We start from the raw sequence: 19902 nt of genomic DNA, 5'->3' as shown, positions 1-19902 counted from the left end.
TATTACGATCCAACGGTGGAAACCGAAATCTAGATTCAGTCCAATTCTATGAGTGAATACCTTAAAAATATGCATTGCTCTACTTAGACCTGTATCCAAAACTTTCTGCCAATGTATTAAATTAAGCCTTTAAAACGACGAAAATGTATTTTTTAGAATTACAGGTTGTTATTACATTGGCAGGATAATATTAATGCGGACCGTACTGTTAATTAATCAATTACTTAATATCATACTTACAAGGAACATTACATACAACATACATAGATTCATACAATAGAACCGTAACTATCTACATATTATCTGACAAGAGTCAGAATTATATAAGGAATCGTTAAGATAACACATATTCATTCAACACAGATTGCATAAATACAGCTTTATAAGCGAGCAGCTTTCTAAAAATGTTCTTGGACAGTAAACAGAATTGAAGACTTTTACTACCTTTTCTCTTAACGCCTACCTACTCGCTCCTGTCTTAGGGAATGATTTCGTTTCAACACAGACACATCTTCATCACCATTGGGGCATACTGTAAGTTTCTTCATGAGCAAAGCTTTCTCTGATAATTAAATTTCATATCGATTATTAAGCTGCATGGTGAATAGGTTTTTGTAAGCGGTGCAGTCGGAACAAAACACGCAATTAAGTATTTATATTCTGAATTGTAATAAGCAACTGGTCGTATTGTGTTGATTTATTTGACTCTACTTAAATTGACGACGCTAGATCGTTTAAAAACAGCATTAATCTAAATTCTCGATTAATTTTTTAGGACTGAATGGCAATGCACAAAATAATTGTAAACATAATGATTCAAAACCATACATGCCGATCGATTAGCTTATATGATTTGATATGGTGGAATAAAAAAAATTCTTACACTGCAACCACGCTAGTATGCAATTGTATGTTACCAGAAAAAAATATATTGTAGTTTTTAATAGTAGCGCAGCATATATACATATGTATATATATATATATATATTTATATGTATATTTATATATATGTATATGTGTATGTATATATGTATACATGTAAGCAAGTGCATATGGAAAAAACTATGTATGAGCATAAAAAATAGCCAAGGTAATATTGAAGATGTGGCAAGCAGATGATTAATTATATTAATAAAAATATAAAAAAATTGAATCAACATACCTATAAGTTTAAAATACCGTGAATTTGATCAGGTTCTTAAAATTACAGTTTGTAGGTATTTCGACAAAGGCAGCAAACCAAGGGCTCACAGTAACACTATATCTTCGTCACCACCAATACGCTAATGAGTGCAATTTTAGTATCGAATAAAAGAACAATTCCACTAACAATAAGCTTCAGTACAAACTCTGGAAGTATATAATAGACTTCGTCCTTGCATAGCGTTTGGATTGCAACATTAACTCAAGAGCAAACGATATAGTCAAATTCCTGGACTATCAGATACCCGCTACTCAGCTAGTGGGACTGCGAACGAGAAAGTTTTAAATTCTTTTGGCATATCGATAGAAATTAGCAAGAGAAATAAAAGGAAAAACAACGCTATAGTCGGGTTTTCCGATTGTTAGATACCCGTTACTTAGGGCGAACGAGTGCGAACGTAGAAGGGCGAACGAGAAATTTCTTCACCTTACGACTAATTTTTTCGAGAAATACATAGCACAAAATAAAATATTAAAAAAAAAAACATTTTTTCAAAATGTGACAATTTTGGGCGGTTTGTAGGCGAGGCAAAATGTTTTTTGGTAAAACGATACAAATTTATATGACTGAAAAAAATATTAAAATATTTTTCAAAAGTGTGTCAGATTTGGGCGGTAGAGTGGCCGTGGCAAAAAAGATTTTTAACATATCGATAGAAAAAATATCAAATTTTTCAAAAGTGTGGGCGTGACAGTTTTGGGCGGCTTGTGGGCGTCAGAGTAAGCGTGGAAACATTATTTAACTTGCGCTGTGTCTAAGTCTTTTGAATCTGCATGCGTAATCTCAACTTTCTAGCTTTTATGGTTCCTAAGATCTCGACGGAGAAAAAAGAAAAAAGGAAACCGTTTTGAACGGTTTGCAAAACTGCAAGCGTAATCACAAATCTCTAGCTTCTATAGATCCTGAGAACTCGACGTTCATGCGGACGGACAGACGGTCATGGCCAGATCGACTCCGCTTTTGATCCTGATTAGTACGTTCTTCTACTTTTCAAGGAGTTTAGTATACCCTTTTCCTCTACGAGTAACGGGTGTAAATAGAGTTTGCCCAATGACGCTACCTTGATGAACGATATTTAATTAAAGCACTACTTACATTCCACCTCGTAGTATTGGAGAGGTGGTAATCAGTAATCAGACTGGGGTCTTATTTGGTTTATTCTGTATGAACAATCTTGCATCTGGTCTAACTCGGGTTTCTAACTAAACCTGCTTACAACGCAATGCAAGCAAATGTCTATGGCGTAGGCGTCACGAGGATCTGCATCTTAGCTTCAACTTTCCAGCTTTTATAGTTCGCGAGATCTCGACAATCATACGAACAGTACATGTTCATACGAAGTGACATGTCCAGACCGACTAGGCTAGTAACTTTTATCAAGAACATATATTCCTTCTCATTGCATTTTTGCGCCGACAAGTGTTTCAATTGTAAAGCTATCTACATGATCTTCTCGAAAAGTTTATTGTACAGAAGGCACTATATAGGTCACAGTAGGAGAGATCGGACTTCTTCATCATTTACATATGTAGCTGCCATAGGAACAGCATTAAGATGAATTCAAAATAATTAAGAAATATTAAAAAAAATACTAGTTTCTACAAAGAAACAAACAATTGTTATTCGGGAAAGTTTTAGTGTTTTTTATTTTCCTTTTTTAGAGGATATAGTGAACTCTAGAGAGTAGAGCGAACTGGTTGAGACTGGTTCCACTGAACCATCATCTACAACATTACACTTTTTCACCGCGCAGCCTCCGTCAAATTGCAGAATACCACCACCACGCAGGCCACCAAGAACAAGACCTCGAACTGGACTGGTACATTGTCGGACGCACAGTTATAAGAAGTAATTGCTTTTGCATTTCCTCAAGAAATGTAGAGCTGTAATACTACTTTCGGATTTTTCGTAAAAAGCATTAACGATCTTTTAGTAGTAAACCCAGTACAAATGTGCATGTAACTCAATTTATGCAAGCTATTTCACACTATTCCACAAATATTTGTGACAGTGAAATAAGCCAATATTGGAGCAAGGTCACTCATAACTCCTGTGAGGGACAAACATTTTTGCTGGCTCAAGGTACATCGGTTGACGTCAAAACTGGTTTCCTAGTTACTTCATTTTTCACTTATGTACTATGTACTTATTTGATATTATATGTGAAATAAACGTAAAAGATTTACATATGACAAGATTAATTGACAAATGGTAATTTTAGCTTTAATGGCCCTTCTATAACTAAACGTAATATAATCTGATCAGGCGATCAAGGCAAATTACATATAAAGCATTTAATGTGTAAGACTATATAACCTTTAATTTTTTACTTTCAGTACGATCCGAAAAGATTAAGAAAAAAAGGAGCCTGCCATGTCATGGGAGAGCATTAATTCTAAGGATCTGCTTAGGTATTCAAATACATTTATCATTTTAAAAACTAATATCTTATGTTTGTATATTTCCTTACGCTCCATTTCATGTTACCTCTCTAGCATCCCACCAAGCCAGAATCTGTCTGCAACACGTCTACTTACATCACCTGATGGATCTCGTTACCTATTGGAAAATTCTAGCGGTTTGAATATTACTTCTATAAAAGTATTTAATAAAAATTTATAATTTATTTGGTGTGCTTCATATATGATATCAGTGTTATGTTGATCTCTTTTAAATCTTAAACTCCATTGGCTATATACAAAAAAACCCAACCAGCAAATTTGTCATGTCCATATCGTTTGACATATGTATGTAAAACTCGTAGTATTCAAAAAAGGGCACTGCGATAGAAAGAAATTGTCTGTCATAACTTTCGTGCGTGAAGGGTGTGTGTACCTACACTTGCTTTTTCTGTTTTAAGTTTCAACCTTTAAGTTGAAGGACCCTATTTTTTTATATTTTATTATACATTGAAACAGTCGGAAAATGACGAGCTATTTAATGTACACGAATCATATCATCGTTGTGGAGCGAAAAGAGTTCTGTATTTATCAAAACATAAAAACCAAAATGAAATCTTCGGCTTTCTTCCTTCTTCCGACTATACCGTTCTCTCTTGTTTATTGTATACCAAACGGCCAATACACAATACGGGCATTGCTTAAAAGTTCCGAATTGGTTACTTATATTTTATTCATTAAATTAAACTAAATTGTTGATAGAAGAGGTGGCACCTTGTTCCACCACTAGGCTATGTGAAAAAGCTATGCATTTTGCCCATAATCAAACCGAAACTTAAGTCAAAACTTTTTAATTAAAAACCGGTGATTCAAACTTTTGTTGAAGCTTCATGAGAATTCTTAACAAAACATGAGTTATTAGCAATCGTTACATATTTTACAGACTTGTGTCAATTAGATGAGAGTTTTTCGCGTTTGGCGGGATATGGATCCAGCCCTGACGTAGGAACCCGTTCCGTATGGGCTAGCCAGGCGCTATTACGATCAGGTTCTATTATTAGTTGCTTTTTGTCCTGCCAGCAAAGCCTAAGGCAGTACATAGCTAAACGAAAGGTATGGCACTTATAAATACACATATAAATATTACCAAGGTATATGTTCTTCTTCCAGATCGAGCGAGGACGACGTCTATATGAGCAAAACAATCAAACGGAGGCCGTACGCACTTGGCGTAGTGCACTAAAAGGGACCTGCCAAAGAGAGGACTGCTTTCAGCTACTGGGATACCTATATCAGGCACATATGGACTGGGGAAAATTTCGTGATGCAATAGAATTTAGTCATCAGCAGCTCGGGTGAGTTTCGAGGAATTAATATATGTGTTCTAATAATAGAAATTTGGAAAATATAATAAATCGAAATAGCTCAACAATTAAATAGTTAATATTATTGGTATACCCAAATGGGCAAAACCAATAATAAAACGAACAAAAATGAAAACATTCTTCATAAGTTGAGCGTGACAGCTTTTGACGGTTTGTCGGCGTAGGCGTGGGCGTGGCGTGGACGAGTAACCGGGTATAATTATAATAATCTCTAACCGGGTATTTTATAGATCTGGGGGTCTTGCTAATTTCTATTGATATGGAAAAGGTTTGTTCTCGCTCACTTTAAGCCCTTGTTATACTACTCGTAAGGGGGTATACTATATTCGTTGGAATATATATTCTTGATCATGATCAATAGCCGAGTTGATCTGGCCATGTCCCTCTGTCCGTATGTACGTCGAGATCTCAGGAACTATTAAACCGCCCTAAGCTGCTACGCCCGCACTTTTTGAAAATGATTGGATATTTCTTAGTTTTTTTTAGTCTTATAAATTGTTATCGATTTTCTAAAGCTGTTTGCTAAGACGCCCATTCTATTGAAAAATGTTTTCAGTTTGTTTATCCATTTTATATAATTAAGATAAGCACATAGCTTATCTAATTTTGGAATTTTCTCCCTCACACCCCTCAATTTTCGTAGAATTTCAGAGGAGCTGGATTCGCCAAATATGCGAGCTGAGACGTACTTAAACCTCAGCAGGGCACACGCCAGTTTGGGAGGCTTGGAGCGATCGTTGAGTTATGCCAGGCACTCACTTTACAATGAATGCGGCACTAAATGCAGAAGTGGACTTGTCCATTTGACGGTTGCACGAGTATACCTAGAAATGGGTGGGTTCTCTAGGGCTTTGGAGGGCTTGCAGGGTGCCTACAAAATTGCTACGGCTATAGGAGATCCATCACTAGAGTTACAAGTATATGTCGCGCTCTCTGAGCTCTTCGGGCGACTTCAGGATAACGATAAAAGTGCAACATACGCTTCTAAGGCCTACGACTTATCACGATCCCTGCAACTCGGTGACCTAAACTCATGCCACCATAGAGCAGCTCTATTGCGAATGGCGGTGTCTCTCCGAAAACAGGGTGAGCTTGGAGATGCACAAGATTATTGTAAGGTATTGTCGAGCCTGTTCATCAACTGAACTCCAGATGTGTGCATCCAGTATCATTATTTCGTTTCAGGAGGCCACAAAGCTTTCACTTATTTCTGGAGACCAGGCGACGTACACGCGAAGTATTCGCGTCATGGGCGACATTTACCGAAAGAAAATGGACATGGATGTAAGTATTGCACTGCGAGGCGGTGTTCAGTGCGCACTTTTTATAGTTCGTCTGACGACCACGTGCTTCTTAAAGCGTAAATTGAATTTTGTTCGGATCGACCAGTCATTAAAACTGTATGAGAAACTATAAAGCCACCGCTGGCTTGTAAAATTTCCTTTCCCCCTTTTTGCCAGTGGGATACCTGAAGCTACATATGTACATATGTGTATATCATTGCAGTCATGAAATATAATTATATATATATATAGTAATTATATAATTATATTTACCAAATAAGACATCTTTATGTTCAAAAACAGCGAAACTACGAGTTCTTTTCTACTATTTTCCTATGGCAGCTGTGTATATGATACAGTCGTGAGATCTTGATAAATCTAAAAACAAAATAATATATTGCCAAAAAATATATAACAATAATAATAACAGAGATGGAGAGCTATGACCGGTATGTTGTTTTTTCAAAGCAACTTTGCTGTGAACGCTATCCACATCGTAAGCCAAATCAACTTCTGTGCCCAAAATAATTTTTAAATTATACAAAAACCCTTCTCTGGCATACGAGTAAGAAACCTCATTTAACCTCTGAACCAGGTATCCACTATTTTAGCTGTTATTTCCATATTCAACTTGTTTGAATGGAGGTAACATCGAAAAACGTCTATTTTCATACCCGTTACTCGTGAGTAAAAGGGTATACTAGATTAGTTGAAAAGTATGTACCAGGTAGACCCGATCTGGCATTGTCCGTCCGTCAGTCCGTCCGTATAAATAAAAATAATATGTTTCTTTTTTCGTTGTATTGTTTGTCTCTTCAATTTCTATCGGCATACCAAAAATAATTTGGTCACGTCGCTTTTAACGCCTATAAACCACACAAAATGGTCACTATTAAACAATTTTTTAATATTTTTGCATGTAATTATTTTTTCTCAATTTCTATCGAAATAAAGAAAAATTTTGAAAAATCTCGTTCGCACTTCCACTAGCTGATTACAATAATGAAACCCTTTTTCAGCGTGCATTCCGGCAATATGAACAGGCTATGGGTACGTCAGCAAGCTTAGGAGATCGTATGGCCCAAATGGAGGCTATGGACGGAGCAGCCCGTTGTTTGGAAACACTCCGCCTACAGAACAAGATCTGCAACTGCAGACCACTAGAATTTAACACTAGACTTCTGGAAGTTGCTAGCTCAATTGGTGCTAAGGTAATGCAAACAAGACAAATGCTCATATAAATGCCTATAAATATATTTCATATTTTATAATTTATATTATATATTTTAAGTTCGATCAGTAGATAATGATTATCTATATTTATACCCATAATTTAAGTACTAGATACCATCCACCTTTATCATGGTATAAGAATGTGTTTCCCACCGAATAAGTTGATATAATCTTGAATAGAATCACTAGCCGAGTATATTTAGGCATTCCTGACCGCCCGATAGAACTACATTTCCCGAGAGGTATACGTGTAGAGTTTAAAAGTATTATTTTTGCCTGCTCTGTTATTTATTAATAAACAAATCCTATAATTGTGCTGCTTGTTTAGTTTCTTGTTCGCAGAATTCGTTGCCGACTGGCATTGATCTACCGTGCACTAGGCGACGAGGATCAATACAACACACATTTTAGACTAGCTAATCAAACGGATGCAGCGCTAGGCTTAAATTGCGGAGCGTGTGGGGAGTTGTTTGGCCTTCGTCCAGAAAACTTGGAAGCTCTACCCTGTGCACACATTCTTCATGCAAGGTAAGCCTTAAAGTATTTGTTGAATTTTATAATACTGATCGGTGAAAAGTATTTAAAAGTCAGCAATTCCGATATTCTTGATAGTAACCTATGAATGCACATTAAGAGAAGCCTACACGCATTTTTTTTTGTTTTAAAGCCCATGGCATATCGCTAAAGTCTGTGTGGCGTCCACGAGCATCAAAATTTGTCAAGGTCTAAAAAAGGTCTCAATACACATCGACGTACAAATAATCGTTGAAAAGTAGGTGACAGCTATACTTACTCCTGACCAGGATCTCCAGCCGAGACTGTATGGGCTTGTCCGTTTGCCCGTCCAAAATTCGAATTCACAGAACATCATTTTTTTTATTATTGCAGCCCTTATCAGTAACAGACCCCACTCCTGTTCAACTTGTCACTCTCACATTCTTAGGATTGTTAATAAAGAAAGGATCATTCGAAAACAATATTAATTTATATTTTATGTCTCGTTGTGGCTCTTGCAGATGTGCCTACAATATCTTGCGACGGCGGGAGAAAAATGCCCCGCGATCATGCCCCGCCTGCAACAAACTGGTCAGCTCGCGCACACACCTCTGCAGCAGCGTTCCGGCTGAAACTGAAGGCGCCGACAGGGACGTCGCAGCCTCTTCTACCTTCAATGTGAATGCTTTGTCGATCGACGGCCTCCTAGGGATAAACTCCGACATCCTTTTACCTTCGGCCACGTTCTGCAACGTTAAGAATCCAGCTCTAGACAGCGAAAGTAGCACTCTGCTATCTCCCAAAGTTATTTACCACAGCAACTTATCATTGGCATCGCTAAGTATGCGCGCATCTAGTCTGACGATCGATAGCGGCCAAAACGTTACGTCATCTGTGTGAATGAAACAAGTCGACTTTGAGCACATGCAAATTGGATCGAGTCATCGTGCAATATCAGGATCGTGATTTTATCGCTTGTTATCATAGATAGATTAGTTCGAATTATAGATACTTGCATTTTAAATGCTCACAGAAGTTAACAGTTTTGTTTAAGTTAATAAGCCTGTTATAAGCAACTGAGACATTAGCATATAAACTACTGCTTATGCTTGTATTTTAACTTGTTTCTCTACTGAAGTACCTTATCCAAACTAGTACTTGTAACGTATTGTGTATTGTTCAAGTCTTAGGATTAAAAAATTCGCACTTACATGTTAGATTGTTCTTATATGAGTATGGATGCACACAAAGAAGTTGTATACAATAAATTGTTACTGTGTTATTAACACTAATTATTTGAAAGGTAGACGTCCTAAAAACTAAGACTTATGTCTTCTTAACTTAGTTATATCCGATACAAGAGTATACTAGATTCGTTGAAAAGTGTGTAAGAGGCGAACGAAACGTATTCCTAATTAAGATCACCAGCCGAGTCAATTTAGCAATATCCGTCTGTCCGTTTGTATGGACGACGAGATCTCTGGAACTATTAATACTAGAAAGTTGGGAGTCACGCGACGCCTACTCGAACAACTACAAGATTTAAAAATTTGACCATTTAATTTTAACATACGACAGGTAGTTACGTGACAATGAAACCATGCGCATTACTTTCATAACGCACCCTGTATCTTCCTAGCACTCCCACTAGCTAAGTAAAGTGAATCAGATAGTCGAGGAAATCGACTAGAGCGTGCTCCTGTTTTGTTTGTGTGTTTACTGGTTCAGTCGCGGTCATTTATCCACTATTCCAGCAGTTGGGCTCTTTTGTGCAGGTGGATGGAGCTTTTATTTTGGTTACGGACTCTTAATTCGTTGGAGCTGATCGGATTTGGCAAATTCGCTGCTTTCACCATCTGCTCCGCGTGTTGATCCTTTGATGAGGTCATCCTCACCCGTAATAATACTCAATTAAGTTTGCCTTTAATTTATTATTGCATTGCCTGATCCGTACATACATGTATATACCTAAATTAATAATGTGCCTAGACATACCCACCTCTCTATTGCGGTAGTTTAGTAAATTTTATTTAAACTAAATTGACTAGCATACATCAAGAGGCATTTTCTTATTCATAATACGTCCTAAAGATATTAACATAGTGACTTATGAATGACATTTGAGTATTTTTAAAAATATTTGGTATCGTTTCAAAATTACTTGTGATTTATTGTGTTTTTTATATTGCAGCCCGCCTGGCTTTTTATGGGAAATCTATATTCAAACTTAACTGGAAGGATTTTTGAATATTTTTCTTATGTACACTTTTTTACATTAATAATAATAAAGTAAAATTTGGTAGCCATAATTTAGTATTCACATTTCAAATTCATTTTTGGCCCGAATATTTCTTCAAAAAGGTAAATACGAAGGTACAAAATAGGCTTTTTAATGTGGACGAGTTTAATATAATTATATAGTTAAATAAATAATTATACAATATATTTATATGAAATGTGTTATCTTATAAATTTGACTAGTTACAGTTTTCTTTACATATTAAGTTATGTGCTTTATATCGCGTTCTTCAATTTACATATAATTAATGTTATTCAATCTAATATCTACATACATACACCTTTCTGTTTTTTTAAGGACATCTTATCTTTTTGCCTAAGGCCAATGCATTCCGTTTCATTATGGTAAAAAATTAAAGATATTATTTTTTTAACATATAAATAGGTACGCACAAACGTGACATAGTTACTCCTCAAAGCTTAACTGACTGTCTGGATATGTTGTGCGATGTGTACCTACAGTGCAAGTTGGGAATATTATATCTGTGAAATGTAAAATCTTAAAACATGGCTATCTTTCTCATGTTACACAATGATATTCGAAAATATTGTCGGCTCGAGGTCCTTCAAAATTTTGCAGTGGAGAAAGTAGATCTTGGTGCGTAACGATTATTCAGCTTAACTACAATCACTTATAAATAATCCGAGTACTCAGTTAAAATTTAAAAAAGCTTTAAAGGTCGGATAACGAATGATTAATATAATATAGATGGCAAAAAACTCTATAATAACAAAGAAGCTTAATTCAGCAAATAAAAGTTTTGTACTTTGCAGCTTTAACACATAAAATGTGGTTTCGTTTCATAAATAAATAATAAATAGCCATAGCCAAATACCCCGACTATCAGATATTGTCACTGGCTGCGAGGGAGGTGGATATCAGCCAGCAAAAGTACTCTTTTCAAGAGTATAAACCACATAGTGTCGGTTACCTAATTGCTCATAACTTTTGAATAATTTGCTCAGACGTTTTTTCCGCTTTAGAGTGGGAGTAACAACAATATTATTAGCATATCGGTAGGTATTGGCAAGATAAATATACATCATTGAAAAACCAAAAAAATTTAAAAAAAGGTGTGAGAGGGTGTGTATATTGGCATTGCGTAGGTATCACTAGAATCTGCTTGCCTAATCTCATCATACAAGCTCTTATATTTCAGGAGATTTTGACTTTCATACAGGCCATATAGCTAGCTATATATTAGTTCGACTCAAGCCCGTAATAAGAATATTTTAATATTTTATTGCGTACATCAAAAATAGAAACTTTTCTTCCTATTACATGTATCATTTATTCTTAAATGCTCAAGTTTCCCTTGTTAGCCGTACTAAAAAACTTTAATAAAAAAATTCATAACAGAGAAGCATTAAAAAATAGGGCCAAACATTTTACAAATAAAATCTCAGTTCATAAATTAGAATTCAGTGGAAAGATATTTGTTTAAAAGTATTTGATATATTTACTATTACTGCATTGAAAATATGTGTTTAAATCAACTTTTATACTAGAAATAAAAAAAGCTTGCTAAATCTTTAGGACAATTAAAGTATCAGTAAGCAATGAGATCGCACGTAGCAAGATTGCACACCTACCCTTAACAGACAATCATTACCTTCAGGTCATCCAAGCAATTTGGAATAGCTATATCATCAATGAAGATATGGGCCTCCTTATCGAGTATTTCTTGGCGAAAGCTTTGCTTAATTATGATCTTTTCATCTGATAGACGTCCGGCTTCAAGCAAATGCTCCGACACGACCTCACCCCGGCTATCGTCATAGCTCCCATTGCTAATACGTTCGTTTTTCTTTCTCACAATGCGATTAATATTGGCATCCATTGCGCTCCTTAGAGGAACCATGGGCGTACGAGACTGAATGCGGGTGTGGTTGAAGTAGTGGGTCAAAGACTTCGGAGCAAATACTTTGGGCTTGTTGATCGTTCGACGTCTGCTTTGGCTATGATGTCACAACATGTCGCTGCTGGGGCCATTGGCATCCCCATGATCATCGGCGTCCACTAAATCAAAGTCGTGACTTTCCAGTTCCAAGTCCATATCAGCCTCTTCATCAAAAGCTCCAAGAGGCGACATAGCTGTTGTATGGAGACTTGAGTAGTGGTCATGCGACATGCTATTATTTATAGCCTGATTTTGAGTGTGATTATGACCATTTTGAGATTGACTATGAGTGTGGCCAGTATCCTTGTCCTGCTCGTCTTGTTGTTGCTGTCGGTTATGTGACAAATGCAAAGTGCTTTTGGATTCGTCATCCCGCCACTTATCCATCGACCTTCTTCGGGCGTTCATAAAAAAATTTCCCACTGTAGTAGGCTCGAGTCCCAGCTGTCTCGCGATGGTCACTTGCATCTCTTTCGAAGGCCTTTTAGTTTCCTGCAAAGTAATAATTAATTATCCACTTCCAAAAGCATACAAGTATTTATTAATGGTATTTTGAAAGCAAGGAAGTCAGAAAAATGAAACTCTTGACAATAAGCATCAAACATTCAATTGAGTTGAATCGTCAAATAACATAATTTTTTTTGGGATTCGTCATAAACAAAATTTGTCTTTTGTCTGAATCATTCAGAAAGCCCCATTGATAGAACCATTTAGACACCAATACCTTTATTTAATAAGCTAAAATTTATACATACTTTGAAAATAGCTTGTAATGTTCGTCGTTGTAGATCGGTGAATACCAATCGCGGTTTTTTTGGCTGGGGCATTTGTTCGATCTGTGGCTCTTCCTTTCGACGACAACTAACGACGCTGCCAACCAAAACGCTTGTGGCAGGTGTGGATGCGGGTGAAGAATCCGATTCGTTGGTCATAACTGATGTTAGCCCAGAACGCAGATGTACAGTTTACCACATGATAATGCAATACAAAAAGTAGTTTTAATTACAATATATTATTACAGAAAAGCCAAAGCTCATATATACTTAGAGTAATTAAATTGAATTAAAATTTAAAATCCTGTGGTACACCGTGTCGGAACAATTTATGATAAAAAAAAGAGAGAATGCTATAGTCGGGACTATCAGATTCCCATTACTCAGCTTTTGCAAGTGCACATTTCTGGAATATTTGAAAAAAGAATTGAAAAAAGAAATAATAAAATTCAACAAATTTTTTATTTTTCAAAACTGTCACGGCCAAAATTTTGAAAAATTAGCACATTTTTTTGTTGCAAATCGTTAGAAATTTACAAGATTAATGAAAAAATATCAAAACATTTTTCACTTTATTTATTAAAGACCTTCCCTTGGCAATAAAACATTCGCAAACCATGCCTGCAATATAAGGACATTTCTCGCCATTCAGACTTATAGTCCGATCTACATACATAGCGTTCAAATATGGGGCCGTTATCACGGCGTTATCATAGCGTAGTAAACTTTAATGGCTTCAAGTGTAAAGTTATGAGCTGCTGTCGTGTCAACCCAAGACTAGTTCCTTTACTATTTTCTATATCGCGTCTATCTCCTCGCCAATCGAGCAGTTCAATACACGGCAACGCCGCTATTTCGGTTAGGCGGGAGGTGTGGCCGTGGGACTCGCGCGTTACAAGAAAAAAAATAGTTTTCGCGTGGCAGTTTTGGGCGGATTGTGGGCGTCATCATCAACAACATTTAACAACCTTGCGCTGCGTCTAAGTCTCTGGAATCGGCATCTCCATTTCCTAGAATTGATAGTTCCTGAGATCTCGACGTTCATAAGGACGGACACAGGCGGAGGGACAGACGAACAGACGGACATAGACAGATTGATCGATCCTGAGGATAACAATGAGTATCTTTTAGGTATATTTTTGTCTAAGGCATAGAAAATATGAAAATATTGCCTTCACTTAATACACAAATAATACTTCTTGAATGAAAAAGTCAGTGAGAATTTACTTACCATTTGAGTTCATAGTAGGGCCGCTATGTGAGTCAACTTCCGTCGGCATGGTTCCGGTGGAGCCACTTGAACCTGTTGCTGACCCAAGTGTTACTACAGAGCTCAAAGGAGCTCGCTGAGGAATTTGGGCAGCGGCCATCCGCAGAGCAGACATGCGCTGGAACTCGGGCTCCTGGAGCCACTTGTACATCCTGCGAAACGTCTCTCGGCCGGACTTCAGCTTGGACCACGGCTTTGGGTTGCGAAGCAGATCGGACAAGGTGCCTTGCGATCGGCAGAGTACCCGTTGTGCAAATATCGCCTGTGGAATGCTGTATCGCTTGAGCTCGGCTGAGATGCGCTGTGCCAGATCCTTCGTATTGATCTCCTCCATGTCACTGGCATTTGCATTGCGGCTGGAACCTGCTCCTCCAGAGGACACAGTCGCCTTTGGGGATGCGCATGCTGAAACCTTGGCCTGCTGGCTGCTGACTTGAAACTCGTTTCCGAGAGCTGATTGAGACTGCTGTTGAATGGCACCCACCGAGTGCGAGGTGCCATGAATGCCCGGACTGCACTGTTCCACTATCACGGAACTGGGTTCTTGGCTTTTGTCCAGGAAGTACTGTTGTCTGTGCTCTGGTGATAATCGCCCGTTTAGTTTAATTCCGCTCACCGAGTCGTCTGTTATCGGAGGTGGTGTAGGAGTAAGGGAAACAACGACGGGCATATCGGCGGTTAAACTAACAATGCCAGTGTTACTGTGTTTCCAATCATCCGCCTTCCAATCCGCGGGGCAGATCGGAGCGTTTGGAGTATGATGTCGGCTCAAGGATCCACGCGCAGGTGGCACGTTGAATCGAGTCCTTCGCTCTGACGAAATGTGAAACCTCGCTTCCAGCTCAGCCGGCACGGGCATATGGAGTCGCACTTCCCTCTCAGAGTGCATCTGGAGCCAATTCCTTTAAATAAATTAAATATTGTTTTTAATAGTATGGGAGAGCTCTCCAAGCATAGTCCATATTGCCAAATACATAGCATAAAGTCTAGTATTAAAGGTACTGCATTACAACTTGGCATATTTGATATATACACCACGCTAAATATATGAACCAACTTTTAAGGCAATGTAATCACAATGTATCAAACAAAAACACCTCCTGATGAGCCCTCCGCATGTAAGAGTGCGAACCGTCGATAAAAATTGACAGCCACAATAAAAAAATGTAAAAACAAATCGATGGTTTGGGTTTGGCAGTTTTGGACGGATTTTAGGCGTTAGAACGGGAATGACCAAAATATTTTTCGCATATCGATACAAATAGGAAAAACAAGTGATAAAATAAAATAAAATCAAAAGTGTAGGCGTGGCAGTATTAGGTGGTATGTGGACGTTAGAGTTATTAGAAATATCAGGATTTCTCAACTTGCTAGCCTTTATAGAATTTCTTATACGAACAGAGGGACGTAAGTGATCAGATAGACTTTGGTAAAGATTCTGATCAAAAATATATATTGTGGGAACCGCGCGACAGTATTTTTAAACAAACTCGAAGAAATTCTTCTCTGGAATATACATGTTTATTATCAATCTACTATGTATTATAGTTTCCAAATCTTAACATTTTTTCAAATTTGTATGAAATCATATAATCACATATTTTGAAGCTAATATTTATTTTGAAAAAATAAGTATTTAAGCAGCAAATCATTTTCTTTTTATTTTATTGGCAGGAAGAAAGGCTCACAGTTACTATTTAAATTAAAAATTTACTTTAAAAAAATCACAACATTTTTAATAAAGTTTGGCAAAGTTTGGTTTCATTCAAACAGTGTTTGAATTCATAGCATAAAAAAATACTTACGTTCCGCCGTTGACGTCTGGGCCGTTATCTCCTTCAGAGATGTGATCTGAATATATAAACTTTTCTCTGTTGACATCTTCATCACCGCTATCTCCTCCGGATATATGGTCAGAGAAAGAGAACTTCTCACCGTTGACATCAGTATCTCCGCTATCACCACCGGAGATGTGTCCAGTATAGGAAAACTTCCCACCATTGACATCAGCAGGCCCATGTGTGTGTTCTTGGGTCATTCCAGACTCCTTTTTATTTCCGCTGTGACTTAGCTGCAAGTGCGATGAGGTAATAACGCGTCCCGACACTGAGGCATGTAGATCACACGAGACCAGGTAGTTATTAGGCGGAGAAGAAATCATCGAAGAAAGCTTTTCGTATGAGGAAAATGGTGACTGGACGCCACTTAAAACCCCTAGGCCCAAATGGCCACTTCCCATGGGCATAGTGAGGGCAGAAAAAGAACTGCAATCATTGTTGGAGCACACAGAGGAGGTAGCGTTGCCACTAGATATTGAAACAGTCCCTGCAGCCTCGCTGGATTGGTTGAGGTCACCAACATCAACGACTCCTCTACCTCCATCATCTCCATTGACATCCGTGTCGCCACTGTCTCCTCCCGAGATGTGGCCAGAGTACGCGAACTTCTCGGACATCGTTGATATAGGCGGAAGTGGTTGAATGGGAGTGAGTGTAGCATAAGATGTTTGACTAAACCCAGGCGAGGATAGGCGATCATTCACCGCGGTCAACGTCTGATACGAGCTGTGACTAAGCAGCTGCTCACGACTCCGTGAGTCGCGTTCATTATCGTCTTCATTCTCTGCATCTCCTTCTGCATCCCCATCACCATTTTCCTCACCGTCCTCCTTATCGCTGTCCTGTGAATGGACGATAACCGATAGAACCTCCCCATGTCCACTCTCCAGTCCCATTTCCGAATGAGTTGATCTCTGGTGCAAGCCATGGAGAACCTGAGTATGAGGTTGGTGATGCGGATGGTGGCTTGTCATGTCAAATTGTTCCTCCTGCTCCAAAAGATGCTGGTGGTGCTGATTCAGCGTAACTCCTTCGTCGTCGCAGCCAACGTCATCAGAGGAAATCTCATCCATATCGTCCACGTGCATGCCACTCGAAACGTCTACAAGCATTCGAATGCGCCTGTGGCTTTGATCCTGACTCTTGGATTGCACAATAAGTAGCTTTTGCTCCTGCTTTATCGCCATTTCTTGGGAGTGAACCGTCTGGGAGATTGCGTCTACAGTAAGACCATCCAAATTAATGTCGGGCGATACAAAGTCCACTGGGCTGGTATTGACATCCCTCTCATGCTGCAAATGGTGACTATCCTGCTGGAGTAGCCCGAATGGCAATGGCATTGTTCTTTGCTGCAACTGCTGAGGCACAATTTGATATGATGGTTGCCTGTTACCTTGTCCCAGTGCGTCTATAACCATGACAACGGAGTCGGATCCCGATGCCGATCCCGACCCAGATGCAGAGCCGTGGCGTTGTTTCCCCCCTCCACTCAATGCGTCTGTTCTGGGACAGGAAATCATTTCTTGCATAGACATTGTCGGATCCTGTCTAGCATTGGGGTGCTGACGAGACTGCGACTGGCGCTCCGAATGATGACCCACAGTAATAAACTCCGATGCATCTTCAACTAACTCCTGGCTAAATGTTTGGTGGTCAATTATCTCATTTAGGGAATCCATTCCTTACAAGATGACGCTTGAGTTACGATACCATTCAAGTGCATCTATATAGGAATAAATATGATAACCAATAGATTATTTTAAGCTTTCGAAACGGGATGTCTTTTTTATATAACTTCCACCAGTTTTTAAAAGCTTATAGCTTTCGACAAAAATATGTCTTTTTTACATAATTTTCACTAGTTCTTAAAAGCTTATAGTTAAAATGAAATAATACAGAAACAATAATAACACATTTTCCGAAACCAAACATTTTACATTTCAATAAAGCCCCTGATTTTACGAATCGGCTACGTAGTGGTATATTTGTTATTATTTGTACAAAATATTTTTGTCGTTGCCATCGTCGCGCGACATTAAGGGTTGCTTCGTCAACACACAAATATATGTATATGTAGCTACACATAAGTATTTGGTCGTACCTACACATACGCATGTATGTGTGGCTTGCACTTTCTAATATTTTTCCCATTTTTAAGTGGGAACAAATTGGATTAAATGTTGATTTCTATAATTAAGCTTCTACTACCGGTTGACGATGGAGTTTACCTTACCTAAAAGCTAAACAACTTTTAAACTAGAGCTTTATAAAGGCGGATCCGTCTTCCTTTGCACATTTTGAACCACATTCATGCAGCGTATTAGTTATTACACAAATCCGAAGGATTTTTTGAAGAAAATTTCGTTCGGTTCCTTGACTGGATCGATCCAATAGGCAAGTTCTAATTCGAAACAGAAGACGCCAATTAATGTGTTTGGGACTCTGTCTAAAAAGGATATGCTTAAAAAAAAGGCAGCTTTTAAGTGGATCAAACTGATGAAAACCTTAAGGCTCCGTCACAGCGCCTCGTCTGTGTTCACAACTGAAACCTTCGGCTAGAAAATTCTCTACGCATGCACAGTTATACACATATGTACACACATGTGGGTGGTTTTTCAGAAAGTTTTTTATGTGGCCGCCGCGTTCCATGAAGACTCAGCCTCACGCGAATTATACCCAATTCGAACTGAACGGAACCAAACCAAACAGAACGGAACTGAAATAAAATTAACGGCCACAACGCACCACCATTGAGCTAAGGGTTGCCATATGCAGACAGTGCACCACAAACCATAAGCCCCACCCTCAAAGTCTGAGCATGCGCAGTGCGAGAACGGGAACTGGAATCTGAAACTGAATTGTTTACTGCTCGTATTACTTCTTTGGGTGGGTTTAAGAGTAGCGCATATTTATTCGTGCCTCAGCCGGGACTTAAGGTTATTTGATTCAAAATTACCCGATGCATTTGTTTTATTACCTTATTAAAGCTTACAGACTTGTAGTTGGCATACTAGTTGGCCAGAAGTAGTCCGAAAAGTGAGAGAATTAATTCAAAAACAAAACTTGATGTACATATTTCAGTGGTTGGCCCATGATGAAATCATTTAATTTAGTAAAGTGGTAAAGACAAGGAGTAATACTATCTGAGTGGTCAAGGGCTGCGCCTGCGCCATTCCTTTACAGGTTGCGGCGATCCAGGACCAACGGTGTCCCACCGAGATGCAGTTCGACCTCTCTTTGTCCTTGGACGGCAATAGACCAAGGTCCAGCGCCTCGCCATTATTTCACGGACTCTGCTTTACAGGGGTCCAACACACAACTCATTATTTTTCAGTTATCATGGCTGCCCTTCTTCTTCGATGTTACTAGGCGCTGCTCTCCTGCATCTAGAATTGCTCTATTTTAAAGACACCTCACACTGGAAAGGAAACTACGTGTAGGTTTCGGACACCGAAGCTTTGACAAAGTCGAGCACTTGCTTGTACATTTCCTACATAATGGCGTCACTGCATATGGATATGGGGTAGAAAAGAAAAAACATGCAAAACAGGACATTTTTCTTCGTGAAAAGGGCCCTAAAACTAATTTTAAAATTGAATAAAAATACGCAAATATAACGAATTTCACTTATACATTTTTGGAAAAATTGACTGTTCTGATTCCTGGTTTTTGGCGTTCAAAATGGTGAAACGGTTTTTTATACGCGTTACTCGTAGAGTCAAAGCGTATACTACTATATTCATTGAAAAGTATGTAACACGTTGAAGGAAGCGTTTCCGACGCTATATAGTATACATATTCTTAATCAGGATCTATAGCTGAG

The 19902-nt window shown here is 38.3% G+C and overlaps 2 protein-coding genes and 1 long non-coding RNA gene across 9 annotated transcripts; 2 read left to right on the top strand and 1 right to left on the bottom strand.

The window, feature by feature from the left end:
- The first annotated feature begins 2878 nt into the window (after positions 1–2878).
- On the top strand, positions 2879–9305 carry LOC6555857 (43 kDa receptor-associated protein of the synapse). 3 transcript variants are annotated; one of them, XM_026983201.1, is made up of 11 exons: positions 2879–3052; positions 3216–3286; positions 3541–3615; positions 3700–3782; positions 4547–4716; positions 4774–4958; positions 5632–6106; positions 6174–6272; positions 7291–7482; positions 7833–8032; positions 8521–9305. In XM_026983201.1, the coding sequence occupies exons 3-11, from the start codon at positions 3578–3580 to the stop codon at positions 8897–8899; spliced, it is 1821 nt and encodes a 606-aa protein (XP_026839002.1). In that variant the 5' UTR covers positions 2879–3052; positions 3216–3286; positions 3541–3577; the 3' UTR covers positions 8900–9305. The 3 variants fall into 3 exon arrangements, with proteins under 3 accessions (XP_026839002.1, XP_026839003.1, XP_001982720.1); XM_026983202.1 differs by lacking the exon at positions 3216–3286; XM_001982684.3 differs by lacking the exons at positions 2879–3052; positions 3216–3286 and adding an exon at positions 3293–3415.
- LOC6555856 (homeobox protein onecut) lies at positions 8760–18848 on the bottom strand. 5 transcript variants are annotated; one of them, XR_003408182.1, is made up of 6 exons: positions 18313–18695; positions 16047–17802; positions 14203–15143; positions 12954–13132; positions 11911–12690; positions 8760–8891 (listed from the first exon to the last, which is right to left on the bottom strand). XR_003408182.1 is itself a non-coding variant. In XM_026983197.1 (6 exons), exons 3-6 carry the CDS (start codon positions 17756–17758, stop codon positions 12265–12267), a joined length of 3258 nt encoding a protein of 1085 aa, XP_026838998.1. In that variant the 5' UTR covers positions 17759–17802; positions 18313–18525; positions 18584–18695; the 3' UTR covers positions 9642–12264. The 5 variants fall into 5 exon arrangements, 4 of the variants coding, with proteins under 4 accessions (XP_026838998.1, XP_026838999.1, XP_026839000.1 ...); XM_026983197.1 differs by lacking the exon at positions 8760–8891 and having other exon boundaries at positions 9642–12690; positions 18313–18525; positions 18584–18695; XM_026983198.1 differs by lacking the exon at positions 8760–8891 and having other exon boundaries at positions 9642–12690; positions 18313–18521; positions 18584–18695.
- Positions 18849–18904: 56 nt separating this feature from the next.
- Positions 18905–19700, top strand: LOC113564652. Its single transcript, XR_003408183.1, has 2 exons — positions 18905–19015; positions 19161–19700. It is a non-coding gene; the product is annotated as an uncharacterized LOC113564652 (long non-coding RNA).
- Positions 19701–19902: the final 202 nt, after the last annotated feature.

Source organism: Drosophila erecta, unplaced genomic scaffold, assembly GCF_003286155.1.
Source record: "Drosophila erecta strain 14021-0224.00,06,07 unplaced genomic scaffold, DereRS2 tig00000294-arrow-arrow-pilon, whole genome shotgun sequence".
Lineage (NCBI taxonomy): Eukaryota > Metazoa > Arthropoda > Insecta > Diptera > Drosophilidae > Drosophila > Drosophila erecta.
The sequence above is the reverse complement of the archived record's forward strand: the minus strand, read 5'-3'. Positions and strand labels throughout refer to the sequence as shown.

Bases quoted from the DNA above. Each gene is read 5' to 3' on its own strand.
- LOC6555857 (XM_026983202.1), top strand. From the start codon at position 3,578: ATGTCATGGGAGAGCATTAATTCTAAGGATCTGCTTAG. The intron at 3,783-4,546 runs GTTTGAATATTA...CATATTTTACAG, and splicing joins CCTATTGGAAAATTCTAGCG to ACTTGTGTCAATTAGATGAG. The intron at 4,959-5,631 runs GTGAGTTTCGAG...CAATTTTCGTAG, and splicing joins TTTAGTCATCAGCAGCTCGG to AATTTCAGAGGAGCTGGATT.
- LOC6555856 (XM_026983199.1), bottom strand. From the start codon at position 17,758: ATGGATTCCCTAAATGAGATAATTGACCACCAAACATTTAGCCAGGAG. The intron at 13,133-14,202 runs GTAAGTAAATTC...GGCTAACATCAG, and splicing joins CCCTACTATGAACTCAAATG to TTATGACCAACGAATCGGAT. The intron at 12,691-12,953 runs GTATGTATAAAT...ATTACTTTGCAG, and splicing joins CATTACAAGCTATTTTCAAA to GAAACTAAAAGGCCTTCGAA.